The following is a 26,879-nucleotide window of genomic DNA, read 5'->3' on the forward strand; positions in this document are numbered from 1 at the left end:
TGGAGTGCAAGGGCAGGCACATAGCCAAAGATCTTTTTTGCCACCTTGTGGGACAAAGGGGTTTGACTCAGGCTGTCAGGCCTCCCTACAATCATCACTCTTCTGAATTATTCCCATAGTATTAATTGATTGAGTGATTCATCGATTCATTCCCTTTGAGTATGTGTGTGTGCATACCAGTGTAGCAAGGGACCCATATGAAGGTGGCAGTCAGTTCTCTCCTTCCACAGCATAGGTTCCTTCTTCATGTTGGGTGGCAAGGACGTTACACATGGAGTCTTTTTTTTTTTGTTTTGCTTTTTTGAGACAATGTTTCTCTGTGTGGTCTTGGACTTCCTGAACTCGCCTCAGAGATCCTCTTGCCTCTGCCTTCCAAAGAATGCTGGGACTGAAGGGGTGGGCCGTCACTACCTGGCTTTTTGAGACAGGGTTTTCTCTCTCTCTCTCTCTCTCTCTCTCTCTCTCTCTCTCTCTCTCTCTCTTTTATTTATTTATTTATTTATTTATTTATTTATTTATTTTGGTTTTTCGAGACAGGGTTTCTCTGTGTAGCCTTGGCTGTCCTGGACTCACTCTGTAGACCAGGCTGGCCTCGAACTCACAGCGATCTGCCTGCCTCTGCCTCCCAAGTGCTGGGATTAAAGGCGTGCGCCACCACGCCCGGCTATTTTTTTTTTTTAAAGATTTTATTTATTGGGACTGGAGTGATGGCTTAGTGGTTAAGAGCACTGCCCGCTCTTCCAAAGGACCTGGGTTCAATTCCCAGCACCCACATGGCAGCTCACAACTGTTTGTAACTCTGAGATCTGATACCCTCACAACAATGCACATACATTTAAAACATTAAATAAAATATTTTTTTTTAAAACCCCTTTCCTGTTCGGCTCTTGGGCGGTGGTGAACGCGGACGCCAAGTCTCGCTTTTCATTGATTGCACAGACACTTCTAGTGCAAAGATGGTCAACGTACCTAAAACCCGAAGAACTTTCTGTAAGAAATGTGGCGAGCACCAGCCTCGCAAAGTGACCCAGTATAAGAAGGGCAAGGATTCCCTGTACGCCCAAGGGAAGCGGCCCTACGATCGCAAGCAGAGCGGCTACGGAGGCCGGACAAAGCCAACTTTCAGAAAGAAGGCCAAAACCACGAAGAAGATCGTGCTGAGACTGGAGTGTGTTGAGCCCAACTACAGATCCAAGAGGATGCTGGCCATTAAGAGATGCAAGCATTTTGAACTGGGAGGCGACAAGAAGAGAAAGGGCCAAGCGATCCAGTTCTAGAACTGAGTTGTCTGGGAGGAGAATACCGAAGCCGCAGAAACATCACCAGTTAAAAAATAAAGTTATTGTTAGTGTCGCTAAAAAAAAAAAATATATATATATATATATAATTTATTTATTTATTATTAAGAATACAGTACTCTGCATGTACACCTGCAGGCCAGAAGAGGGCATCAGATTTATGGATGGTTGGGAGCCACCATGTGGTTGCTGGGACTTGAACTCAGGTCCTCTGGAAGAGCAGCTGGTGCGCCTAACCTCTGAGTCATCTCTCCAGCCCCCCTCCCCTTTTTTTTTTTGAGACAGAGTCTCACTATATATCACATCACTGGTTGGCATATGTAGACCAGGCTGGCCTCCTAAAAATCTCCCTGCCCCTGCATCCCCAGTGGTGGAATAAAAGGCGTGCACCGCCATGCCCATCCTCTGCACTCTGTAAACTACCTTCTGATTGCACCTTCTTTCTTTCTTTTTTTAATTACCCATTTTTGTTTTATGTGCATTGGTGCTTTGCCTGCATGTATGTCTGTGTGAGGTGTCGGGTCTCCTGGAGCTGCTACAGACAGTTGTGAGCCACCATGTGGGTGCCGGGAACTGAACTCAGGACCTCCGGAAGAGCAGACAGTGCTCTTAACCACTGAGCCATCTCTCCAGCCCCTGATCCCACTTTCATTCTGCTCTTCTAGATGACACACCCAAATTCACTCCCCTATACCACACATCAGGCAACTCCCAACTGCCTGTAACTCCAGGTCTAGGTCTCTGCTGGTACTAGCCCCCCCCACACATGCACACATACATATACACACATGCATATGCACACACATGCACACACATACACATACACTCACACAGTAAGATAAAGTAAAAACTGCCTTGGATACCTGAGAAACATGCAAATGAGAGCAGGAATAAACCTGCAGGACATCTGGCTCCAAGCCGGTGTCTACCACACATGCACCTCAGCCCTGCCTGTGTCTCCCTCCTCTTCTCTTTTGCCCTCAGCACCCTTCCCTGCTCTTTCCCCCTCTCCCTGCCACTGTCCTTTTATGGCGTTCCCGCATCCCATCCCGGGGTCCGTTTCCCTACCCGCTCAGTCCTCCCTTCTACAAGTCTCTCACTTCCTTTCTAGTTGTAGCTTTTTCTTGCCCCCTCCACCCTGTCCACCATAACCGCAGACAGACCCTCCTTCATTCACCCCGCTCTCAGTGGGTTGCGTGAAGATGACCATCTGTCTCTGTGATGGACGACAGAGAGAAGAAATGACAACGAATGACCACAGAAGAGAAGAACATCTATCTCGCTGTCAGCAAGAAAGGCCAGGGTGTCTTCTCCCGGAGGGGAGTCTTGCTTTTTTAAGATTATTTTTATGTCCTTTAGGTTTATTTAGTGTATTTTATTTGCATATGTACCTGCGCACTACTTGTGTTCCCGGTGCCAACGGGGGGTGAGAAGAGGGTGTCGGGTCGCCTGACACTGGAGGTCCAGGTGGTTGTGAGCCACCAGGCAGAGTGCTGGGAATTGAGCCTGGGTCCTCTGCAAGGACAGAAAGCGTCCTTAGCCGGTAAGCCAGCCCTCCAGCCCCAGGAGCCTCGTTTTGGAAGGTGAGTAGGATTTCTTTGGTATTCCAGACTGCAGGGACAGGTGAAAGCACTAAGTGCCAGGATTCAAGGGGCCGAGGCCATATTATCACAGATTCAAGGTCAGACTTGCTGACGTGGTAAGTTCTAGGCCAGGAAGGAGGAGGAAAGAGGAGCAACAGGAAGGAAGATGAGGGTGGGGAGAAAGAGAAGGAGGTGAGGGAAGGAAGGAGACAGTGGCTCTGGGGAGGAGTTGATCTTAGATCTGCAATCCCAGCACTCAGAAGACAAGCCCGAGGCCAAACAAAAGCGATGCAGTCAGAGATCCACCTGCCTCTGCCTCCCAAGTGTTGGGAATAAAAGTGTGCACCACGATCACCTGGCATTCTACCCCTGTTTGTTTGTTTGTTTGTTTATTTATTTATTTTTGGTTAGGTTTGGTTTTGGTTTTGGTTTTTTGAAACAGGGTTTCTCTGTGTAACAGCTCTGGCTGTCCTCGAACTCGCTCAGTAGACCAGGCTGGCCTCGAACTCACAGAGATTCCCCTACCAAGTGCTGGGATTAAAGGCATGTACCACCACGCCCAGCTTTTTTTTGGTTTTTGAGACAGGGTTTCTCTGTGTAGCCTTGGCTGTCCTGGACTCACTCTGTAGACCAGGTGGACCTCAAACTCACAGAGATCCACTTGCCTCTGCCTCCCAAGTGCTGGGATTACAGGTGTGTGCCCTCAAGCCTGGCCTCCTTTTATTTTTAATTTAATTTTATCATTTAGTTATTATTGAATTTTATATGAATGGATGTTTTCCCTGAGTGTACATGTATGTGTACCTGAGGCCAGTGGAAACCAGAATCGGGTGTTGGGTCCTCCGGAACTGAATTTACAGGTGGTCGTAGCTTCCGTGTGGGTGCTGGGAATCAAGCCTGAGTCTTGAAGAGCAGTCACTGCTCTTAACTGCTGAGCCATCTTTCCAGCCCCTCTACCCTCCTTTGAGGGGAATAGAGAGGAAGCCGAAAAAGGAGTCAAGTCAGGATAGTCTGGACTAAAGTGGTACAGATGGAGAAAACCAGTTGTGCAAGAGAGAGGTCAAAACACCCTGACCTCCAGTATATGGGGCTGACTGGTTAACTCCTTTATTCCCCCCCCCCCCTGACTGGTTAACTCTTTGGGATAAGGAACTTATTAGGAGGTCCATGCTTGTACATGTTCGTCATATAAACTGCACCATTCCGGTGGCAGCTAGACACCAGCGGCCGGCGCTCCAGAGAGGGTTGTGTTGTAGGTTAATGAACTCACAGAAGGAAGTGTTAATTAATAGCCTAGAAGTTGTAGCTACCCTGGTTCAAGCCACCGAGGTTCCTCGCTCTCCCTGTAGGTGGCGCTAGAGCCTCGCACTTCTCAGGGGCTTTTTTTTTTTTTTTCTGAATTGCGCTCTCTCTGCTTGGTTAAATTGTCTGGCACCTCTCTCCCTGGACTTGCAGAGGTCGTGCCCTCTCAGCCGGAGACCCAAAACAGGAGCTGACTCTGGAAAGCATGTCGCCCACGCGGCCAGCACATGCCTGGAGGCTCAGGGACTTCAGGGAGGGTGGTGTGGCCGGCGTGAGCACCTGTCCCTTGGGTCCCCTCCAGGAACCAAGGTAGAGAATGTGTGAAGGGGGCTGGCCAGCAGGCAGCGCCCCGCCCAGGACGACCCGGCACGGTCCCCAGACATACTGAGAACGGAAGTCATTGGTCCCTTGGGTCATCTCCTTGTGGGAAGCGTGTCGCGGACCCTTTAAGGCTCCATCTCCCTTGCCCTCCCCCGCCTGGGACAGGCTGGGACACCGGGGACCTGACATTTGGCGGAGCCTAACGTGGGGGCTAAAAATAGCCGCTCCGGGTTACTTCGGGGCATTGTTTCCGACACACACACACACACCCTCGCGCTCTGTGTCACCCTGCAGGAGTTACCCCGTTACCCTGACATGTACGCCCTAGCCCCATACCCTCCTCTTCCACCTCACAAGAGGACGAGCTGCACTCAACTCTTTTTTTTTTTTTTTAAGAAAAAATTCTCAGTCCAGGATTTTGGATGGCAGGAGGAGGCTTTTGTTCCAAGGACCCTACTTTGAAAACTCTGGGGCTGGCGGGAACCTTAGGGGCGTGTCTCCCCTAGCCGGCACTAGGCTAAGGGTGGGGGCGTGGCCTTTTGGGGTGTGTGGGCTTCTGGCCAATGGGTGTTGTGAAGGGCGTGTCCCGTGGTGGGGCGGGAGTGAGGAGGTGGCCACAGCTCCCCGCGTCTTTCGCCCCCCCACCCCCGGCAAGCAGGTCTCATAGCTCCCGGAGAGCCCTGGTGCTCTCCGGCTCCTTGGGTTGTGGCAGTGGGTTCCATCAGACCGGCCCTGCGCGCATCGCACCTCGCTTCGGCACGCCGGGGTCTCCTCCTTCTGCGCTCCGGGCCGGGGCCAGATATCCTATTCGCTTTTCCTTATTGCGTCTCCAGAGACTTCTGTTCTTTTAAAACAAGATGCCGTCGGGTTTCCAGCAGATTGGCTCTGAGGTAAGGTTCAGCATTGGGGTGGGGTGGCGGTGGGAGAACAAATCGGGGCAGCAGGTTCAGCTTTTCTTGGGATGGGGTCTCGCTTAAGGTCAGCTAGGAGGCGCTTCCTGCCCAGGCAGTTGGAGATGGGGGGGGTGCTGGCTATTTATATTCAGCCTAGATAACCCGTGACTGTCAGATTCCAATCCCACCAAGAGACCGAGTGGGTCCTCCAGACTGTTCAGGCGCCCAAGCTGAGGAGAGTGGATTCTGACGAATCCAGACTTGTGTCTTGTCCGACTGTGCGTGGCACTGGGTGACACCCTAACCCCGCACTCTACTTCGGAAGGCAAAGCCACGGAGGTGCCGGTCTGTTCAGGCTCATGGTGTTTCTAGGACCCAGACACTTGGGGGGGGGCCCTACCCCCACTCCTGGCGGTCCTCCAGGAGGCTGAACTTTCTCTTGGCCTTGCAGTGGGTGGAGGGGCAGAGGGGAGTGTCAGCCTCCACCCCACCCCCCAGCTCAGGTTTCCGCTTGGAGACAGACTGTACCGCCAGCAGCAGCCACCACCGCCACCTCCCCTCACACCGCCATCCCTCCCTCTTCCCTGGGGCATGGCTAAAATCCCCTGTCATATCCCCCTAGTACTTGGTCCCAGCTTAGGCGCTGAGGGAAGGCTAAGCCAAGACTTAAAAAGGCACCCCAAACCGATGACCCAGATGTCCTTTGTGGAATGGGCTTTCTTGGGCCTGTTGAGGGCCTGCTACAACCAGCTGAAAGAACTTCCAAGGACTAGGGCTGATGCTAACACCAAATCTGTCAGTTTATAAGAACAGGCAGTGTCTGGGATGCCTTGAATAGTTGATTTTGATGTTTGTAGTGTTTTCACAGACTGAGGTACCGCGGGGGAGCGGGGCAATATCACCCGACAGAAGAGGAAACATAGGGTCAGGTTAGAGCGGGGAGTGACTCCCCGCAAGGTCACACGAATCTAAGCCTGTCTCAAGGTCACAGTGGAAGTTCAAGGTTCTGAGTCTCAAACATTCGCCTGTAGTGTGAACACAGATGTCCTTTTTTTCCCCCTACATGTCCAGGGTCCTGGTGATTTCTGTTTACAGCGAGATCTTTGCACACTTCCTAATATGGCTCACTCTCTCTTACCCAGTATGTTGGATAGAGCCCAGCATCTTCACGCTCCAGCTGGGCCTGGGCCTCTCAAGGAAGCCAGATGTGATTCTGCGTGACACACCTCCCTTTGTTTCTTCTGCCTGTCCAGGACGGGGAGCCCCCTCGGCAGCGAGTGACTGGCACGCTGGTCCTTGCCGTGTTTTCAGCTGTGCTCGGCTCTCTTCAGTTTGGCTATAACATTGGGGTCATCAATGCCCCACAGAAGGTGAGTGGCCTACAGCTGTCAGGGCGGGAGTACCTCAGGTGACCGAAAGAGAGAGGTCTCTAGAGTCACTCCCATGTTGTCCCCACAGGTGATTGAACAGAGCTACAATGCAACGTGGCTGGGGAGGCAGGGGCCTGAGGGACCGAATTCCATCCCACAAGGCACACTCACTACACTTTGGGCTCTCTCGGTGGCCATCTTCTCTGTGGGTGGCATGGTCTCTTCCTTTCTCATTGGCATCGTTTCTCAATGGTTGGGAAGGTATGGAGCTGGTGGTCAGGGGTCAGGGGTCGGGGTCGGGGGGGCGGCAGTAGGCGGGGATGAGTGGCCTGATCAGCCTTCCTCTTTGTGTGCCTGCCAGGAAAAGGGCTATGCTGGCCAACAATGTCTTGGCAGTGCTGGGAGGTACCCTCATGGGCCTAGCCAATGCTGCTGCCTCCTATGAGATACTCATTCTTGGCCGGTTCCTCATTGGCGCCTACTCAGGTACCCATGGGTGCCCTGGCTCCATTCTGTGCCTCTGCTCCCCTTCACTGCGTGTGGGCTTCTGTGTGGGGCTAGGTAGCTATCCTCCGCTCTCTTCTTCCTTCTGCCTAGGGCTAACGTCAGGGTTGGTGCCCATGTATGTGGGAGAGATCGCCCCGACTCATCTTCGGGGTGCCTTGGGAACACTCAACCAGTTGGCAATCGTTATTGGCATTCTGGTTGCCCAGGTAAATGTGGGGAGCCTGGCCTTGTGGGGAGTTAGGAGCAGGAGTCGGAGCAGGCATCTGTAGTTGGGCCGGAAGGAGACCAAAGTCACCTTTACTCTTTGTTACACTTCTCCCGCAGGTGCTGGGCTTGGAGTCTATGCTGGGCACAGCTACCCTGTGGCCACTGCTTCTGGCTCTCACAGTTCTTCCTGCTCTCCTGCAGCTGACTCTGTTGCCCTTCTGTCCTGAAAGCCCGAGATACCTCTACATCATCCGGAACCTGGAGGGGCCTGCCCGAAAGAGTGAGCTCGCTCTCACCTCGCACCTAGCCCAGGCTCATACCTCCACCCTGTGTATTTTTTTTTGCTAGTAGCCAGCCTCCTCTCAAGCTCCATAAGGCCCGATACTCCCCCACCCCCAGGTCTGAAGCGCCTGACAGGCTGGGCCGACGTGTCGGACGCACTGGCTGAGCTGAAGGATGAGAGGCGGAAGTTGGAGCAGGAACGGCCGATGTCCCTGCTCCAGCTCCTGGGCAGCCGCACCCACAGGCAGCCTCTGGTCATTGCAGTGGTGCTGCAGCTGAGCCAGCAGCTCTCAGGCATCAACGCTGTACGTATGGAGGCCCGGGCAGAGTGTGGGTCAGGTACCGGCTTGAGGGAAGGGAGAAGGGAACAGGCCATGCCCTCCGTTAGCGTTTAGGCTCGGGCCGGTTTGCTGTGGTTGGAATAAAGGCAGACGTCCCTGCCCCCGCCTCTCCTGCTCCATCACTTGCAGGTTTTCTACTATTCAACCAGCATCTTCGAGTCAGCTGGGGTGGGACAGCCAGCCTACGCCACCATAGGAGCTGGCGTGGTGAACACTGTCTTCACGTTGGTCTCGGTAACTGCTTGCCTGTGGAATGGCCACATCACTGGTTTTATAGCCCTGGGTGCCCTGGAGGGCCTACTCTTGTTTGCTGCCAACTGACCAGCGGCACCCCCGCCCCCATGTACGCTGTTTCCACAGGTGCTCTTAGTAGAACGGGCTGGGCGACGGACACTCCATCTCCTGGGCCTGGCAGGCATGTGTGGCTGTGCCATCTTGATGACTGTCGCTCTGCTGCTACTGGTGAGGCTTGGGGAATGCCACAGTTTAACCCGGGGGGATAACCCCAAGAGGCTCTGTGGCTGTGTGCCAGGGCCATGGGTGCTATGGTCTATGTGTCTGAGGTAGCTGGCCACACTGGGGGCTAGCTATATAGCAGGACACAGTAATCCCTGTGAAGCCTCTGGAGCAGTGATTCAGAGGTAAGGAAGAATTAACATCAAAGAAGCAAAAGGTCCAAATATTCTCTCCACCCTGAAACCTCCTGAAGTGGCCACAACAAAATGGCAGGCGCTCAGAAATGCAGCCCACCACTTGGGAGGCTGAGGTGGAGGTTCAAGGCCAACCTGTGCAGCCTAGTGACGTTCTAGCTAAAAAGGAGTTGGAGGAGAATGGCAGCCACCACTTAATAAGCCCTGTAAAAGATTTCAGTTTTCTGTTCCAAGGGCAAGGGGAGATCTCCAGAGGCCAGAGCCAAAATTTCTGCTATTCCTTGCTGGTCTCTAGGAACGGGTTCCAGCCATGAGCTATGTCTCCATCGTGGCGATATTTGGCTTTGTGGCCTTCTTTGAGATTGGCCCTGGCCCCATCCCCTGGTTCATTGTGGCCGAGCTCTTCAGCCAGGGACCCCGGCCGGCAGCCATGGCTGTAGCTGGTTTCTCCAACTGGATGTGTAACTTCGTCGTCGGCATGGGTTTCCAGTATGTTGCGGTAGGTTCCCCGCCCTCTGCCCATCTTCCCATACTCACCCCTAGCTCCCTCACCGTCTGCTCAGACTCTCAGCCCTATGCTTGGTCTCTGGATGGTCAGCCTGCGGAGTTACTCCACCAGAATCAAAGGAGAGAAGTGGGTGGAAGGAGATTGGAAAGCGGATAGGCGTCTGCTAAAAAAACTAAACCAGTGCTACAATTTAGACCAGAAATTGAGACCCACCACACTTGGCGTGGTGGCGCACGCCTTTCATCCCAGCACTCAGGAGGCAGAGGCAGGTGGATCTCTGTGGATTCCAGGCCAGGCTGGTCTACAAAGTGAATCCAAGACAGCCAAAGCTACACAGAGAAACTTTGTCTCGGGGGAAAAAAATTTAGACCAGAAATAAAACTATAAGCTTTCTATCATGCTGTAAGTGGTTTAGGAATCTGCTCCGAGTGTATACTCTTAGGATCCCAAAGACTGAGAAGGTTTTCAATGCAAGCTCTCATTTCCGGTCATCTCCATCACCCCTTAAAGGAGCCACTCGCTCCGGCAGCCCCAGCTCGCTCAGTCTTTAGTGCCTGGATTCCCATGCCTCTGTCAACACCTCTTTCTCCAACTGTCCCAGGATGCTATGGGTCCCTACGTCTTCCTTCTATTTGCCGCCCTCCTGCTTGGCTTCTTCATCTTCACCTTCCTAAAAGTGCCTGAAACCCGAGGCCGGACGTTTGACCAGATCTCAGCCGCCTTTCGCCGGACACCTTCCCTCCTAGAGCAGGAGGTGAAACCCAGCACAGAACTCGAATACTTGGGGCCAGACGAGAATGACTGAGGCGCAGCGCAGCAGGGTGGGCCCCGCCCTCCCCACCCACAGACCCCTCCTCCTCCGCAGCACTTTAGCCCCCTTCTTCCGTTACCTCCAGGATGGAGAAAGCTGCAGCCTGGGGAACTGGGAAGCTGAAGGGAAGGGTGGTTCGAGCACTCCCCCATTCCCCTCGTGTGACTCTCTTGGATTAATTTATGTTGTGGCTAGGCTGTGGCCACCCGGGTGGGCCTTCCTGCCTTCCTCCTGCCCCTACCCAGGCTCAGCTCCAGATCACCTTTGTTCCCTTTAGAGAAGCGGGTTTGTGGGAGGGGCTGTGCTGCACTGAGTTCAGTGCGACCAACAGAAGCAGAGGTGGCTGAGTGACTTCCTACCCACTCTGGCTCCTCCTGCAATCTAATCTGGCACTTTCACTGAATTCTTGCCACATAGACTCTGGGAGAAGAGGGTTATCTTGACCCCCTCCAGGGCAAAAGACACACCTCCCAGAATCTGGCCTCAGTCCCTGTAGGCTCTACCTCCCAGGGCCAAGGAGCACATTATACACCTCAGCAAGGCAAGGAGCAGAAGAAGGCATCAGCCTCTAGATTTGGGGCCCTAGTCATTGCTCCCCAGGGCCGCCAAGTGTGGGTACCAGCTCTTTCTTGCTTCCCTCCCTCCAGGAAGGGCGCTAGACCCGAAAGCTTTTGACCAACAAAGGGCAGGAGGGCCTTGAAAGGCTGGGAGGAGCCTTTGGATATTTTTGTATGTTTGAAGAATGGGCTAGGAGCAGAACCCCACGGGCTGCTGTATTAAATGTATATAGAGACTCATCTATAACGTCCCTGTATGAAGAACAGTGTCCTGTTGTGGAGGGACTGGAGGGTATGCGGAGACAGAGGAAACGCCCTCCCTCACCCACCCCTTCCTCTGTCTCCCCTCAGCTCAGGGCTCAGAAGCCTCTAGAGTCTAGAATCTGTCACTTATGCACTTTCATCCCCTTAAAAAAAAACAAGTTAGTCCAGGTTGGTCTTCAACGTGGCCTAAACATTTTGCCTCAGTCTCCCAGAATGTTGGTTTTATAGGCCTGAACCCAATGATCCACTTTTTTTTTTTTTTGAGACAGGGTTTCTCTGTGTAGCCTTAGCTGTCCTGGACTCACTTTGTAGACCAGGCTGGCCTTGGACCCACAGAGATCCGCCTGCCTCTGCCTCCCAAGTGCTGGGATTAAAGGCGTGTGCCACAACGCCCAGATCAAATCCTCTACTTTTAAAACAATGTTTTCTTGAGACAGTCTGTGTGGCCCAGGATGACCTGGAATTAGGAATCCTCCTGTCTCAGCTTCCCGAGTGCTGGCACATATGGCTCCCTGCTTTACCTATTGCTTTAATGAACAGTAAATGTTTTGTAAACTACATCTCAAGGCCCAGGCACTGCAAGGACTTCTGTCAGTCAATGGATCCAGTGACTCTCAGGGACAAGGGTCAGAACTAAACAGCTAAGGATACCGAGCAAGGAGTTAACAGCAGGCACCACTGTGCACACCGTAACCCCACACAAGGCGGTTCAGAGGGGGGCTGCCATGAGTCTTCATTCTCAAACAGAAAAGGCAGAGGCCAAGACAACAAGAAAGCCTGCTTTTGTTTTTACTGGAGGCTCAGGTGGCACATGACATAAAATGGCTTCAGAGGTGTTGGGAGGTCAAAGGGAAACAAAAAATAAATGGGTGGGAAAGAAAAACAATCAGGAGGAGGTAAGAGCTGGCTGGTTCCTTCTCAGCCTGACTTAGGGGAGGAGGCTGCGCCTCTGAGCAATAAGGATGGACCCCTTCCTTCAACCCTTGGTAGGGGAGAGGGGAAAAAAGAGAAAAAAGCCAAAGGCTGTTGCTTTGGCCCTCCTGAGTCTCAAGGGAAAAGCCGATGTTTTGATGTCATGAATTATGGGAAAGGGGGGAGGAGGATGCTGGGTAGAGTCAGTTGGAAACGGGCAGATACCTAAGAGAAAAAAAGAGACAATCATTGGAAAAGCCAGAGAGAGAGAAATCATAAAGAGGGACTTAGCAGCACCCAGTCTCAGCACTTACCAGATGGCAGCTCTGGGTGTCCTGAGCTGGAGTCACTCCAGTATGGTGGTGGGGGGGTCCCCACTGTTGATAGGTGCTGAGGTCTAAGGAGAGCAGCAGGACATTAAGACTCGCTTACAGCCTCCTACTCTCCTCTTCTCATCCCTTCCCACAGTTCCCAGTCACATCCCCAACCGCTGGGGGTGGAGGGGGCACAGACAGGGCGGCCTGGGCTTGGCTGCCTGTGCGGGGGTTTCCTGTGAGTGCCATGTGTGTGGGGCGGGCCCAGCAGGCTGGCAGAAGGACAGAGACAAGAAAGACAGGTGCAAAAAGCCAGAATCAGAAGCAAAGGAAAAGGACAGAGCGAGGGAACTGATGTTGGCCTTTCCCACACCAAGAGTTGGGCAGCTCACCTCTGCGGCTATCGGCTGCCGGGGGCCAGGAGGCTGCTGCCGACGCCGCTGGAAGTAGGGACGGTTTCGTGGCCGCTGGGGCTCAGGCCGGGAGCCATCAGTGGGGCCTTGGCTGGGCTTGGTCTCGCCATCCCCACCTTCTGTGGTAGGTTGTTGGGGTGGCCTGGGGCGGAAAGGCCTAGAAAGAGAAAGTCTGACATGACCAGAGAACCCTCAGGCAGACTCCCTTCCCAGGATTCTGTTTTCTCAACCCCATGCTCTTAGAGCTCTTGTCCTTTTCACATGGGCCAACACTGGACCCTCAAGAGGAAGATAAAACAGAGCAGTCTTACCTTCGGTACCTAGGCCGGAATCTGGGTGGGGGCACCCGCTCATCTCCTTGCTGTTGGTCGCCCTCCAATGGGGCTGTCTCCTTGGGGTCTACCCCATCGGAGCCCTGGAAACACAGAACGGCCCAGGTGCGGCATGAGCTCCCCTGCTGTCCCGGCCAGGTCATCCTCGGGCCTGCTAGCTCTCAGTTCTCCTTCCTGTGAGGATCCTATGGTCTCTGCCCTCACAACTCCCCACTTCCTTCCAGAACGTGGAGAGCTAGCTCCTGGACAGCAACTGTCTCACCTCTATGGGCTGCTGCTGGTTGGGGGGCCGAGGGCCTCGCACAAACCGCCTTCGATAGAAGAAAGGTGGTGGGCGCCGTCGCCGGGGCCGCTGCCCTGAGTCCTCCGCCCGCTCACCTTCGCTGCCAGGTTCCGTCCCACCCGAGGGAGCCTCTGCCACCATGGGTGGGGGGGCAGCTGGGCGAGGCCGGGGGATGAATCTGCGGAACCTACGTCGATTGGGCGCATAGCGGCTGCCCTTCACTGGCACCCCCCCAGGCCCAGTTACGTTAGCAGCTTCTGCACCCTGGGGAGGCAGAAAGGAGCAATCAGGACTCGCCCTGATGACAAGCACTCGGCACTTACAAACCTGCCAGGTCACTGGTGTCCCCCTTCTTCTGGCCCAAGTCCTCTATCCTGTGGCTCCTCACAACCACTCCTCCTTTCTCCCCTCCCCGAGGGGCCGCAGAAGGAGTGTGTACCCATCTGAGAAGAGACAACTTGTCCTTAGAAATAACTGCCACATCCCCCCAGCGTGTAAAGACAGGGCGGGGTGAGATAGAGCCACTGCCCTCCTTCACTGCAGAGGACTGGCTGAGGGTCCCGTGTAGGAAACAGACATGAAGTGCTTGGTGAACTAAAGAGACCCAGACGTCACTGGCCGGTGACAGAGGTGGACTCTTTAGGACTCTCACAGAGCAGCCCTGCACTCGGCCGCGTCCAGGTGAGCGCACAGCCCCATTCCTACAGCCAGGGGCAGAGCTGTCGCCAGGAGGGTCAAAGCCTAGGCTGCCCAGCAGGCCACCCCCCCACAGTCCTGGCCAACACCACCCCACAGCAGCAGCTCCCAAACCTTCTCTCCTTCCACGACATCAAACTCCACAGTCTCCCCATCTCCAACACTTCGCAGAAACTTCCTGGGGTTGTTTCTTTTAATAGCTGTCTGGTTGGGGGGGGAAAGTCATGAGAAAGGTGAGGGCAGCGAGACCAGGATCCCTGAGCCAGTTTAGCCTCCACCCAGCGCCACTCTGTGACATTTTATTGGAGTCGAGGGCTGAAGGGTGGAACAAGAAAGTGATCAGAGTAGCAGGGAGGGGTCTGGAGCACAGCTCCACACCGCCATTAGAAACGATGTATTAGTAAGGGGAAAGTCACCACTGTTCCCGCGATGTCCTCCCTTCCCCCTTCATCCCTCAAGGACTTCAAAAAATGGAAACAAAAGCGAAACAAAGGCAGAAACGTCTTAAGGTGTAAAGTGGGTAAAGCACACTGTGCGTCTTACCTCAGTCCCACTGAGCGCTCTCCACCAATCAGAGCAGTGGTTCTCAAACTAGCCAGGATCAGAATCACCTGGGAGCGTGTTAAAACAGAGTGCCCCGCCCCAGCCCCAAATCTCATTAATTCCGAGGCTTGGGGGCGGGGCCTGAGGATTCAGGTGATGCTGCTGGCACACTGAGCCTCACTGCACCCAAGTGTCTCTGGCCTTCCCCTCCTGATTCCTTCCTGTAGTGTTAACAGGTCCCAGGAGGTGGTGAGCACGCCATGCCCTGAGGCAACACACAATTCTGACAGCTGTTCAGCAACTCAAAAGAGAGTGGGGCTGATGGTGGTTCATACAGGCACCTGAGGCAGCCGGGAGGCCATTGTGAAATAAGAGCCAGAGAAGCTTATTGTGTGCAGCTATGTGTTGTGCCAAAGGCTTCCAAAGAGAGGGCCAGTGCTCCCCTCACAAAGCCAACCTAGCTCTTACCTGGTGGACAAAGACATCCTCCTTGGTGTCATTCCTGCAGAACAGGGTGGGTGGTTACCGGGGTGACAGGCGAGGCCTCCCAGGGTACCCATTCCCAAGATGGGCCCATCCTCTCCACCGTCCCAGTCCCTGGGGGGATGATGGGACCCCGGGAGCAAGAAGAGCAGTCAGAAGGGCCCCGAAAGCTGGTGCAAAGAGAAGGGTGCTGTAAGTCCTCAGTGAAAAGCTTGGGCTTCATAAGGAACAGGTAGGAGGAGGCAGCAAAGGCACCTTGAAGGAGCCAGTACAGCGGCACCTTCCACCTTAGGGGCACCTCAGAACCTGCTGGTGCTGGGTGTAACTGTCCTGGCCAATGTCCCCTCCTCCCCTCAACCCCTGTTGGGGCTGGAAAATTCCACAGGCTCCTTCCTTCTCTGCTCAAGGAGAGCGAAGGCAGGGCTAGAGCCAGGGGTATATACAGCTGTGAGCCAAGGACGCCGTGCTAGGGGCATTCTCCAAACAGTCGCAAAGCTGTATCTTCCCCCTCAGCCTGAAGGTGAACCGCGAGCTCACTACAGAAACTGAACAAAGGTGGAAGGGCATGGCTCCTATTGACCAGGGCAGGGGACAGGAGGAACTCCTTCAGGAACCCGCCTTCCCCAGAACAAATGTTGTAAAGAACTCAGATCTGCACAAAGGTCAGCCTGCAGAGAGGGAACTGAGGCTCCCGGGAGGCCTGCTCTGGGCAGGGTGCCTGGGCAGGGAAGGCCGAGTAGAGGAGCTCTGGCTCTACTTGGTCAGAATCTGCTGCAGCCTCTCCCAGAGCTCAGAAGGGGCGAGGCTGCCGGCTGAAGACAAGCAGCAGTCTCTGGCTGGGCAGGCAGCTTTCCCGCACCACACACACCAGCTTCAGTCCTATGTGTGGTGGGGAGGGGGTGAGGCTGGTTCAAATGAGCTCTTTTGGTTGGTTGGTTTTTCGAGACAGGGTTTCTCTGTGTAGCCTTGGCTGTCCTGGACTCGCTTTGTAGACCAGGCTGGCCTCGAACTCACAGCGATCCACCTGCCTCTGCCTCCCAAGTGCTGGGATTAAAGGTGTGTGCCACCACCGCCCCGCCTTCAAATGAACTCTTTAAGGGAGAGAAGTTGTGAAGGTGTCCTGAGTGTTGTCCTCAACCAGGAGCCCCAAACATTCTACCCCAAAAGGCACACAGCAAGCTAAAAATAATGAAGCAACGCCCGAAGGTGAGACAGAGGAGCTGAGAAGGTCAGGGTCAGGTTTGCCAAGTTCCTGGATCATTAATCCTCCGCTGCCCTTGAGGATGGGTAGGCAGCTTCATCTTGCCAGTCAGCACTGTGGTTAAAGACTTTCAACCAGCCTCAGCTGGATAGCACAAACCAAGGGCCGTGGTAGAGACGAAATAAGGTGTCCAATCCCACAGGCCAGTTCGGGAAAAGACACCCTGTTCCTCCCCCTCCCTGGGCTCCTTGGATACCTGTTGATGAATCCGTAACCATTCCGGACGTTGAACCATTTGACAGTGCCCAGGACTTGGATTGCTGCCAGGCAGAGATGCAGTGAGGATAGTAAGATGGGGGAAAGAGATGGCGTTGGGCTGAGCTTTGAGAGAAAACTCAGCTAAAATCTAACCTGCCTCTCTGATAAGCTGGGAGCCAACCAGATTTCACTGGGGCGTCCAATTATTCTTACCCAGGCTCTACTCAGTGGAATGAATCACTAACACAGAGGATTCAGGCGTTCAAACCCACGTTCCTCACATCCTACTAAGTTCAGGTCTTCCGCCTCGAACCTGGCACAAAGCTCATCGGCCTTCCTAGCCACCCCAAATTTAAGGGTCCTCACTGTACCTGCTTCTTCTCAAGCTCAGGCGGTTACCTAACGAGAACCGAAGTCAACTACACCAAGTGTCCCTCCAACAGGGGCGTGGTCAGGCCCTGAGGTTTTTATTTTCCTACCAAAGGCTCTAGCTGGACCTGTCCGCTCCGCCCCGCCCTCCTGCTCTGGAAAGTGCGGCAGGACTTCTCCCTCCAGGGGAATCCACTAATAGTTTGTTCGGCAGCTCCCGGACCAGTTGGTCCTTTTGGGCCAGGCCTACCTTCGTCTTTCCAAGCCCTGCTGCCCCTCCCCCAGCCCGCCGACCCTCAGAGCCGCCCTAGCGCGAGCCCCTCCCCTCACCCAGCACCGGCTTGTCCGCCTGACTCCGGGCCGGGGGCGCGGGAGTCCCCGAGGCCGCCGTCGCCGGGTTGCCAGGGGTGCGAGGGCCGGGCGCTGAGGGGGTCCCAGCAGCGGGGCCAGAGGCGGTTCCGCCCCCGCCGCCCGCCCCGCCGCCTGCTTTCTGCGGCTCTCCCGCGGGCACAGGTACCACCACCGCTACCACCCCTGCCGCCGTCGCGGGCACCGTCGCCGCGGGGGCCGCTGTCGCCACCACTGCCGCCTCCGCCTCGCTCATCCCGCCGGGTCCAGTACCGGCCCCCGCCGCCACCGCCTCCTCCTCCGCCGCTGCCACCACCACCACCGCCCCGGCCCCTCCCCCCGGCTCGCGGACCGGCCACCCGGCTCGGTCCTCGCGCCCGGAGCCTCGCCCTCACGCCTGCCGCCGGTGCCGAGCCGAGGCCCAATCGCAGCGGGCTGTAGCGGCGCGCTCGGGCCCCGCCCCCCGGCCGCGGGCCAATCCCGGGCGCGCAAACCCCGAGGCGCGCACGCCGGCCCCGCCCCCTGGGCTCCGCTCCCCAGCTGCGGGCCCCGCCCGCAACCCGGTAAGCACACCTGGGCCCCGCCCCCGCTCCCTCACGTGACGCGCTCGGCCCACCCCATTGGTCAGGGACTCATTTCCCCCTCCTCCCCCTCCCCCTCCGCCCCTTTCCACCGGCCGCGGGAAATCAAACCGGCTGGTGACGCCCCAACGGCCACCTGGCTTCTGCGCGCACGGCGGGGCCCGGGGGCGAGCCTCCGTGGTTGCCCCTGACCACCCGCGCGGGGCCGGAGGCGGGTGGGTGTCTTCGGATGGTCGGTGCCCGGACTCTCCAGCCCCTACCGCTCAGGGTACAGAACGCCGCCCCCCCCCCCGCCCCCCGCACACTCCAGAGCAGTCAGGGTGGTTATTGCAAGCAGAAGCCTCTCGTTTTTTTAGGTTTTTTGAAACAAACAAAAAAACAACAACAAAAAAAAAAAAAAAAAGAAAAGGCAGCTTTTGCCTCCCGAGGGGCAGCATTGCCTCCAGTTAGAAGTCTTCTTGGGTCATAGAGTGAGTTTCAGGACAGTGAGAGGCAATGTCTCAAGAGAAAAGGGAAAAAAAAAGTTTACAGAGTTAAAGTGTAGCTCTTTCCCCAGTTTTAATATCCATACATGTAACCAACACCCTAGCTAAGATACCTCCTTTTCAGGTTGGTTATGGTAGCGCACACCATTAATTCCAGGCTGAGGCAGCCAGGGCTATGTGTTAAAAACAGGCAAACCGAGCCTGGCGTGGTGGCGCACCCAGAGGCGGGTGGATTGCTGTGAGTTTGCGGCCAGCCTGGTCTACAAAGCGAGTCTAGGACAGTAAAGGCTACACAGAGAAACCCTGTCTGGAAAACCCAAAACAGACAAAAGCAGGCAAACCAAAGGACAAGCTATGTTTGCTCCAGAAAGTTCTCTAGAGCTGCTTCTGAGTAACCTGGGACCCCTGACCCGGTTGCCACAGTTCTGAAGTCTCTCACCGAGTACCTTCAGATTTTCTTAGGTTCGGGACCGCAGAGGATCCCCCCAACTCCCACCCCCCACCCCCCAAGCCTGGCTCACCGGCCTTGTACTTGCAGTTTGCTTAGAACCTGCTTGCTTTGTCTCTCTCAGGGGTTGGGTCCCTTTCAAAGAATCCTATCTTATCGTGACATTTTAGAAAATGTGATGCATATTTGACCGTTTATTTCCTTTGATACACACACTGGGCAACAAACACCACAGCAGTAAGAACTATGTAGTAATCCTGATGTTGGGAGCATTGCACCACCAATCAATTTATTGAATAGGTGTTGATGCTTCCCAACCTGTAGACGGCTCTAAGTCGCTCTTCCCCGAGGGCCGCCTCCTCCACATGAGAGGACACGGGGCGATGTTTTTACAGAGTTCCATTTTTATGGTACAGCACCCCCCACCCTACCTTCGCCCCCAGGAGTAGCACGGCTGCCCCGCTGCGCAGGTCCGCAAGGCACGGCCGCTGTACCGGCTCTCCCTGTCCCAGCGCGCCCTCTGCTGGCCGCCGCTGCATCCCACCTAAGTCAACTCCACACTAGAGTTCCAACTCCCCAAACTTGCCCGCTCCGGCCCTTTCTGAATTGATTTCTAGGGAATCAGGCATAGTGAACGGAAAAAGAGAAGAGACAAGAAAACAACCATCTCGCCAGTGAGGCCGTAAGGGACACAGAAATGGCTGCTTCCTTCCACTCTTTAAGTACCATATACCTACCTGCCTCTAGCCCTGACCTCCAAGAGAGATCGCGGTTGGGGAAGGCAATCAAGAGACCTCGCTGCTGGGACAGAAGAATCACAAAGGCGTGAAAGGTGTGGAGGAGGAGGAGTTCAGGTGTGGACTGGATCACGATTCCAAGGGCGATGTGAGGAAGCCCATAACAAGAGGTGGGCCGTTCTATTTATTTATTTTTGAGGTGGGCCATTTTAATAGTAAAATTAGACTGGCAAAGACGGGGGAGTATAGCTCAATTAGAAGGTTTGGCTATCACTTATAAAGTTCTGAGGGTTTTTTTTTTTTTGGAGGGGGGGAGCAGAGAATTGACTCGGGTGATAGAGCAGCAGCTGCTCTTGCAGAGGACCTGGATTTAGTTCTCAGCACATATGGTAGCTCACAGCCATCTACAACTCCAGTTCCGAGCGATCCAGTGCCTTCTTCTGACTACTTTGGGCACCAGGCATCTGCATGATGCACATATATCCATGCAGGCAAAACACCCATAAAGTAAAAAGAAGCCTAAACTACTTTTTGTAGTTTTTTTGAGAGCGTCTCTTTGTATAGCCTTGCCTATCCTGGAACTCACTCTGCAGACCAGGCTGGCCTTGAACTCAAAGAGATCTATCTGCCTGCAAGTGCTGGGCTGAGAGGCTGCACCACCACCTCCCAGCTTCTAAAACTATTTTTAATAAAATAAAAATGGGTTGTGGTGTTGGGCCGGGTACATGTTAGGCAAACACTCTACCTCAAATTGTTTAATTGGTTTTTATTTTGGTTGCTGTTTTGAGATAAGATCCTAGTCTGTAGCCCAGGCTGGCCTTGAACTCAGAAATCCACCTGCCACTGCTGATTGAGTGCTGGGGCTAAAGATGCCTGCCACCATGAAGCAAAGGTGTGGTTTTTGTTGTTGTTTTGTTGTTGTTGTTGTTGTTTGGTTTTTGGTTTTTTGAGACAGGGTTTCTCTGTGTAGCCTTGGTTGTCCTGGACTCACTTTGTAGACCAGGCTGGCCTTGAACTCACAGTGATCCACCTGCCTCAAGGCTTTCTTTTTCAATGAAATGTTGTGGATGCCTTACCATTTTGTTTTGATTTTTTGTTTGTTTGTTTTCTTAACTTTTTGGAGATTGTGGCTAAGTCTCCCAATGAGCTTGGTTCCCCAGCATTCTTTCTCATTTATTTTTTCTATATTTTTTTTCTTCTGTAGACAGGGTCTCATTACACTGCTCAGGCTAATCTTTAACTCTTTCTGAAACTTAGATAGAGCTTGAACTTTTGACCTTCCTACCTCGGTCTAGTGGTTAACTGGTCGTCATTGCTTCCACCTTGTCCACAAGGCAAGTTTCCCCACCCTTCAGCCTTCTTTGTACGGCTGCTTCTCCACGGGTCTCAGCGTCTCCACCATCTCAGGGCTAACTGTGTTCTCCTATCACTGTAGGGCATCTGATTTAGTCTCTGGCTTTGGTGATCACTTTCCTTTTAGTTTATTAAAATTTATATTTATTAGCTAGGTTTATCGGTGCACACATTCAATCTCGGCATTCAGGAGGCACAAGTAAATAGATCTTTGTGAATTTAGGGCCAGCCTCATCTACATAATAAGTTCTATGAGAAACCACTGTTATATACAGAGACCCTGCCTCAAAAAGAGAAAAAAAAATCACATTTATTAGGGGCTGGAGCGATGACTCTGCGTTTCAGAGTGCTTGCTGCTCTGGCAGGAAAACTTGGATCTGGTTCGCGGCACCCACGTGGTGGCTCACCTGGTTCCAGGGCACCCGACGCCCTCTATTGGCCTGTTCAGGCTCTGCAAGCATGCAGTGCATTTGCACACATCCCCCCCCCCCCGCTCCCCGCGCCCCCCCCCCCCCCCCGACATTACAGTCACTTATTGGAGGAGCACACGCCAGAGTGCATGTAGAAACCAGCTGACCCGGTGCAGGAATCAGCTGCCTTTCCACCATGTGCGTCTCGTGGGAAAGACGCAGGTGGGAAAACTTTGCAGCAAACGCCTTTACATAATGAGCCGTCTCACTGGCCTCAAGTGCCCACTTCCTGATAGCTCTCAAACCTGTGTCCGTCACCCTGAGTCCTTCCCGTCTCCTCCCCCGCGACCCCACCCCCGACCCCACGCCCGGCCCCCCGGCCCCTGAGCGCTGCCCTCTCTATGCAGCCTTTCCGCCCTGAGCGCAGCCAGCTTGAGCGCCCTCTTCCTCCCGCTCACAGAATTAGGTTCTCAGGGTGCGAACACAAGCAGTCCTGTCACCCCTAGCCTTTCCTCTGAGCCTCGGTTTTTAGAATAAGCTCCCTGGATGCCAAAGCTTAGCAAAACAAAGTGAGGACTGGTGGGGTTTACTTTTTTTTTTTTTTTTTTTGGTTTTTTGAGACACGGTTTCTCTGTGTAGCCTTGGCTGTCCTGGACTCGCTTTGTAGACCAGGCTGGCCTCGAACTCACAGCTATTCGCCTGCCTCTGCCTCCCGAGTACTCGGATTAAAGGCGTGTGCCACCACCCCCGGCTTACTTTAAATATTTCAACAATTAAAAAGCTAGTGTTGGGCTGGAGAGGTGGCTCAGAGGTTAAGAGCACCACCTGCTCTTCCAAAGGTCCTGAGTTCAATTCCCAACAACCACATGGTGGTTCACAACCGTCTGTAATGAGATCTGGTGCCCTCTTCTGCAGATAAGGCATATCATATACAATAAATACAATAAATAAATGTTAAAAAAAAAAAAGCTAGTGTTGCCGGGTGTGGTGGCTCACACTTTTTCCCCCTTGAGACAGGGTTTCTCTGTGTAGCCTTGGCTGTCCTGAACTCACTTTGTAGACCAGGCTGGCCTCGAACTCACAGCGATCCACTTGCCTCTGCCTCCTGAGTGCTGGGATTAAAGGCGTGCGCCACCACGCCCGGCCGCTCTCTCTTTTTTAATAGCTGCTTTCCTGTTTCTTCAGCGGCTGGACTGGCCCAGCCCATGGCCTCTACCCTCTCCTGTTCCCTCCCTCCCTCCCACGCACGTCTTAGCTGCCCTCACCTCTGCCTTTCCTAGATCTGCGGGAGCCCTGCCAACGCCTCACCATTTCTCCACCCTCCTTGGTTGGCATGGAGTCCCCTCCGGGCCCTGATGCCCCCACCCACCTCTTTCTGGGGCCTCTGTCTCACAACTGTCTTTCTATAAGTACTTCCCGCTAACCGCTTGCACCACTGGGGGTCATGTTGTTTTTCTTTCTTTTTTTGTTTTTGTTTTTTTCGAGACAGGGTTTCTCTGTGTAGCCTTGGCTGTCCTGGACTCACTTTGTAGACCAGGCTGGCCTAGAACTCACAGCGATCTGCCTGCCTCTGCCTCCCAAGCGCTGGGATTAAAGGCGTGCGCCACCATGCCCGGCTTTTGTTTTGTTTGTTTGTTTTTTATCTTTTTCTTTTTGTTGGGTTGTTTGTTTGTCTTTGGTTTTGTTTTGTTGCTTTTGGTTTTTTGAGACAGGGTTTCTCTGTGTAGCCTTGGCTGTCCTGGACTCACTTTGTAGACCAGGCCGTTCTCAAACTCACAGTGATCCTCCTGCCTCTGCCTCCCAAGTGCTGAGATTAAAGGCGTGCGCCACCAAGCCTGGCTTCATTTTTTTCTTTTTAACTAGTAGTAATATGCAATAGAAATGTATTCCTCCCTGTTCTAGAAAAATAAGACCAAGGCAGGCTTAATGTCTGTTAGAGGCCTTGGGTTCTGTTGTTTTGGTTTTATATTAATTAGTGGGGTTTAATGTGTGTTTTGCCTACATTCTGGCAGTGCCAAAGAGAGTGTCTGAGCCCTGGAGCTAGAATGACAGCCTTTCCTGAGTCACCACGTGGGTGCTGGCAGCCGAACGACACGTCCTCTGCAAAGGCAGCAAGTGCTCATGACCCTGAGCCCTCTCGCCAGCCCCTTTTTTTTTTTTCCTTTGAGATGGGATCTCTCTGTGTAGCCTTGGCTGGCCTGGCCTCACTTTGTAGACCAGGCGGGCCTCAGAACTCACAGCAATCCACCTGCCTCCAGCCCTTTTTTGTTTTTTGTTTTTGGAGAGAGGTTCTCACTATATAGCCCAGGCTAGCTTGGAAGCCTGGAGCACCACTGCCTCTGCCTCCCAAACCTGAAGTGAAAAGCATGGACTGTGTGTGTGTGTGTGTGTGTGTGTGTGTGTGTGTTCCTCCTCCAGTGATGCGTTTTTAGCACTGTCCTCACATGATAGGTTCTAAGCCTGTTGTTGTCCACAGCTTTTAGAAGTCAATTTGTTCATAATAGCAGGGAATTATTACAATATAGTGAGCACTCTACCCACTCAATGGTTTAGATGGTGGAGGTCATCTGGTGCCTGCAGCAATCATGGAAAGAGGTCACTGGGAAATTTATCATCTCTTCCTATTGTTTTTCCAGTGCTAGAGATCAACCCAGGGCCTTCCCTGTATTTGTTTGCTTATTTACTTATTTATTTTTATTTTTTGAAACTGGGTTTCTCTGTGTAGCCCTGTCTGTCCTGGACTCACTTTGTAGACCAGGCTGGCCTCAAACTCACAGCGATCCACCTGCCTCTACCTCCCTGAGTACTGGGATTACAGGTGTGAGCCTCTGTGCCTAGCAAAAGCAACAGTTTTTATCTGGCTGGTTGGTTTTGGTTTCTAATTTTTGTTTGAGTTTTGTTGTTGTTGTTTTGTTTGTTTGTTTAGTTGGTTGGTTTTTCAAGGCAGGGTTTCTTTGTGTAGTCCTGGCTATCCTAGACTTGCTTTGTAGGCCAGGCTGGCCTCGAACTCACAGAGATCTGCCTGCCTCTGCCTCCCGAGTGCTGGGATTACACATCCTCTCTCTCTGTGTGTGTGTGTGTGTAAAACAGTGCTCATGAGGAGGTAAGCGGACAACTTGCAGGAGTTAATATCTCTCCTTTTGCCATGTGAGTTCTTGGGGTAGAATATACAGGCTTAGTGGCAAATGTCTTAGTCACTGAGCCAGTTGCTTCAGCTCTAATTTGACCTGTAAAAAAATATTTATTTATTATTATGTATACAGTGCCCTGCAGGCCAGAAGAGGGCATCAGATCTCATTATAGATGGTTGTGAGCCACCATGTGGTTTCTGGGAATTGAACTCAGGACCTCTGGAAGAGCAGTCAGTGCTCTTAACCTCTGAGTCATCTCTCCAGGCCCTAGTTTGATTTTTTTGAGACAGGGTTTCTCTGTGTAGCTTTGGCTGTCCTCAATGCACTTTGTAGACGTGCTGGCCTCTAACTCACAGCTATTCACCTGCCTCTGCCTCCCAAGTGCTGGGATTAAAGGTGTGTGCCACCACGCCCAGCTTAATTAGATTTTTAAAAAAGATTTATTTTATTAGCTGGGTGTGATGGCACATGCCTTTAATTCTAGCACTCGGGAGGCAGAGGCAGGTGATCTCTGAGTTCAAGGTCAGCCTGGTCTACAAAGCAAGTCTAGGACAGCCAGGGCTGTTACAGAGAAAAAAACTGTCTGGAAAAACAAAAAAACAAACAACAAAAACACCAAAACCAACAACATCACCAAAACCAAAACAAAACAAATGAGTCTTTTTAGTATCCTTTTTTCCTTTTTTTTTTTTTTTTTTTTTTTTTTTTTTTTTTTTTTGAGACAGGGTTTCTCTGTGTAGCCTTGGCTGTCCTGGACTTACTCTGTAGACCAGGCTGGCCTAGGACTCAGAGATCCACCTGCCTCTGCCTCCTGAGTGCTGGGATTAAAGGCGTGGGCCACCATACCTGGCTACTAGTTTTCTTTTAGACAGAGTTTGATTATGTAGCTAGCCCTGACTGGCTTAGAATTAGTCAGGTAGACCAGGCTGACCTTGAATTCACAGACATCTGCTGGATTCTACTTCCTTGCCTCCAGAGCCCAAGGATTAAAAATGTGTGCCACTGCACCCATCTTCATTTGTTAATGTATTGGTTTTTTTTTTTTTTTTTTTTAAGATTTAATATGGTCAAGGCTACACAGAGAAATCCTGTCTCAAAAAAACCAAAAAAAAAAAAAAAAAGTTTTTTTAACCTGGGTGTTGGTAGCACATACCTGTAGAATAAGTTCCAAGAGAAACTCTGTCTTGAAAAAAACTTTTTAAAAAGTATTTTTAATCCTGTGTGTGTGGTGTGTGTGTATGTGCACGTGCTTGAGTACCTGAAGAGGCCTTTGGCATTGGATACCCTGAAGGCAAAGTTACAGGCAGTTGTGAGATGCTCCAGGCTCTTAAGCATTCAGCCATCTCTCCAGACTATCTTTTCTCTTTTATGTTTAACATATTACTGGGTGGTGGCCAGCCTGGTCTACAGAGTGAGTTCCAGGACAGCCAAGGCTACACAGAAAAACCCTGTCTCAGAAAACCAAAAATAAAAACATATCTCAAGCCAGGTGTGGTGGCGCACGCCTTTAATCCCAGCACTTGGGAGGCAGAGGCAGATGAATCTCTGAGTTCAAGGCCAGCCTGGTCTAGATCAGATTTTTTTTTGAGACAGAAATTTCCTGTGTAGATAAGGCTGGCGTTGAACTCACTGGCTTTCCTGGGACTGAGGGCGTGTGCCATCACAGCATGCTGAGCACTGTCAGCATTCTTCTAAGGGGTAAAAATTCTCATCTTTAGTGATTTAGATAATGTCAAACCGATTTAACATTGCATTATTTTAGGTTTTTTTTTTTTTTTTGAGGCAGGGTTTCTCTGTGTAGCCTTGGCTGTCCTGGACTCACTTTGTAGACCAGGCTGGCCTCGAACTCACAGCGATCCGCCTGCCTCTGCCTCCCGAGCGCTGGGATTAAAGGCGTGCGCCTCCACGCCCGGCTGCATTATTTTAGTTTTTAATTCTCCTTCTTTCGTCTCCCAAATTTAGACATTACTAGAATCATAAACTTCCCAGACCAACTGTGTTGGACACAAACTTAATAAAACTGGCTCTGTGTAACCACCAGGCACGAGCGTCGGCCTCCTGGGCCTGCCCACCCTTCTCCGGAGACACAGGACACTGCCTCGGACCGAGTCCACTTGGGAGGACGAACGCGGACGCCATGTAATGGTGGCGGGGACGGACGGCTCCGGCTCTCCACAGAAACTACAGCACACGAGCTGCGTAAAGTTTGGCGACGCCGAGACCGTAGCAATGCGAGCACGTGCGGAGCGCGGCCGGCCGCAGGGCAGCTCCCGCAGCACGCCGGCGAGGGTGCGAGCCCAGGCCGGGCCGAGGCGGGGCGCCGGGCGGACGCATGCGCGCCGGGCGCGGCAGGAGCTCAGCGGCGTGGTCCGCTCCACACGCAGCAGCGTAGGGACGACGTCTGAGGTGGAAGGGGCGGCCGGGGCCGCCAACGCGCATGCGCTGAGTCCCAGGCGTGTCCCCGGAGGGTGTGGAGCGCAGGGCCGCGTACTGCGCAGCCGCACAGGCTGCCCGGTAGCGGGGAGAGGAGGGAGAAGGAATGAAAAAAGCCGGCGCGCCTGCGCACTGCCGACTGGCTGGACGCGCTCCGGCCGCGGAAGGGGCGGGGCCACGCGTGCGCGTCATCGGCTGGGTGGGTGGGAGAGAGGGTGGAGCGCGGGGAGGGCCCGTGCGCCTGCGCAGTGCGGG

The 26,879-nt window shown here is 53.3% G+C and overlaps 4 protein-coding genes across 5 annotated transcripts; 2 read left to right on the forward strand and 2 right to left on the reverse strand.

The window, feature by feature from the left end:
• Positions 1 to 881: 881 nt before the first annotated feature.
• On the forward strand, positions 882 to 1,346 carry LOC311586559 (large ribosomal subunit protein eL42-like). Its single transcript, XM_084762625.1, has one exon. The coding sequence runs from the start codon at positions 957 to 959 to the stop codon at positions 1,275 to 1,277; it is 321 nt and encodes a 106-aa protein (XP_084618751.1). The 5' UTR covers positions 882 to 956; the 3' UTR covers positions 1,278 to 1,346.
• A 3,775-nt stretch (positions 1,347 to 5,121) lies between these two features.
• Positions 5,122 to 11,454, forward strand: SLC2A4 (solute carrier family 2 member 4). Of its 2 annotated transcripts, none has more exons than XM_084762763.1 (11): positions 5,122 to 5,394; positions 6,651 to 6,767; positions 6,856 to 7,028; positions 7,129 to 7,253; positions 7,365 to 7,480; positions 7,599 to 7,761; positions 7,881 to 8,068; positions 8,234 to 8,338; positions 8,465 to 8,566; positions 9,050 to 9,253; positions 9,864 to 11,454. In XM_084762763.1, the coding sequence occupies exons 1-11, from the start codon at positions 5,362 to 5,364 to the stop codon at positions 10,065 to 10,067; spliced, it is 1,530 nt and encodes a 509-aa protein (XP_084618889.1). In that variant the 5' UTR covers positions 5,122 to 5,361; the 3' UTR covers positions 10,068 to 11,454. The 2 variants fall into 2 exon arrangements, with proteins under 2 accessions (XP_084618889.1, XP_084618888.1); XM_084762762.1 differs by lacking the exon at positions 5,122 to 5,394 and adding an exon at positions 6,087 to 6,475.
• Positions 11,455 to 11,669: 215 nt separating this feature from the next.
• On the reverse strand, positions 11,670 to 17,397 carry YBX2 (Y-box binding protein 2). Its single transcript, XM_084762767.1, has 9 exons — positions 17,029 to 17,397; positions 16,328 to 16,391; positions 14,856 to 14,889; positions 13,959 to 14,048; positions 13,128 to 13,412; positions 12,845 to 12,948; positions 12,513 to 12,690; positions 12,121 to 12,203; positions 11,670 to 12,031 (listed from the first exon to the last, which is right to left on the reverse strand). The coding sequence occupies exons 1-8, from the start codon at positions 17,300 to 17,302 to the stop codon at positions 12,153 to 12,155; spliced, it is 1,080 nt and encodes a 359-aa protein (XP_084618893.1). The 5' UTR covers positions 17,303 to 17,397; the 3' UTR covers positions 11,670 to 12,031; positions 12,121 to 12,152.
• Positions 17,398 to 25,958: 8,561 nt separating this feature from the next.
• On the reverse strand, positions 25,959 to 26,821 carry LOC311586652 (uncharacterized protein). Its single transcript, XM_084762771.1, has 2 exons — positions 26,344 to 26,821; positions 25,959 to 26,311 (listed from the first exon to the last, which is right to left on the reverse strand). The coding sequence occupies exon 1, from the start codon at positions 26,814 to 26,816 to the stop codon at positions 26,373 to 26,375; it is 444 nt and encodes a 147-aa protein (XP_084618897.1). The 5' UTR covers positions 26,817 to 26,821; the 3' UTR covers positions 25,959 to 26,311; positions 26,344 to 26,372.
• Positions 26,822 to 26,879: the final 58 nt, after the last annotated feature.

The sequence above is a fragment of the Acomys minous genome (genome assembly GCF_964271855.1).
Source record: "Acomys minous genome assembly, chromosome: 16".
Taxonomy (NCBI): domain Eukaryota; kingdom Metazoa; phylum Chordata; class Mammalia; order Rodentia; family Muridae; genus Acomys; species Acomys minous.

Excerpts from the sequence above, each read along its gene's own strand:
- YBX2 (XM_084762767.1), bottom strand. The coding sequence starts at position 17,302 with ATGAGCGAGGCGGAGGCGGCAGTGGTGGCGACAGCGGCCCCCGCGGCG. Across the intron at positions 14,890-16,327 it reads GGTTACGGATTCATCAACAG|GAATGACACCAAGGAGGATG; the intron begins GTATCCAAGGAG and ends CCTGTTCTGCAG. Across the intron at positions 12,949-13,127 it reads ACCAGCAGCAGCCCATAGAG|GGCTCCGATGGGGTAGACCC; the intron begins GTGAGACAGTTG and ends CTGTGTTTCCAG.
- LOC311586652 (XM_084762771.1), bottom strand. The coding sequence starts at position 26,816 with ATGACGCGCACGCGTGGCCCCGCCCCTTCCGCGGCCGGAGCGCGTCCA.
- LOC311586559 (XM_084762625.1), top strand. The coding sequence starts at position 957 with ATGGTCAACGTACCTAAAACCCGAAGAACTTTCTGTAAGAAATGTGGC.
- SLC2A4 (XM_084762762.1), top strand. The coding sequence starts at position 6,440 with ATGTCCTTTTTTTCCCCCTACATGTCCAGGGTCCTG. Across the intron at positions 7,254-7,364 it reads CCTCATTGGCGCCTACTCAG|GGCTAACGTCAGGGTTGGTG; the intron begins GTACCCATGGGT and ends CCTTCTGCCTAG. Across the intron at positions 8,339-8,464 it reads CTGTCTTCACGTTGGTCTCG|GTGCTCTTAGTAGAACGGGC; the intron begins GTAACTGCTTGC and ends CTGTTTCCACAG.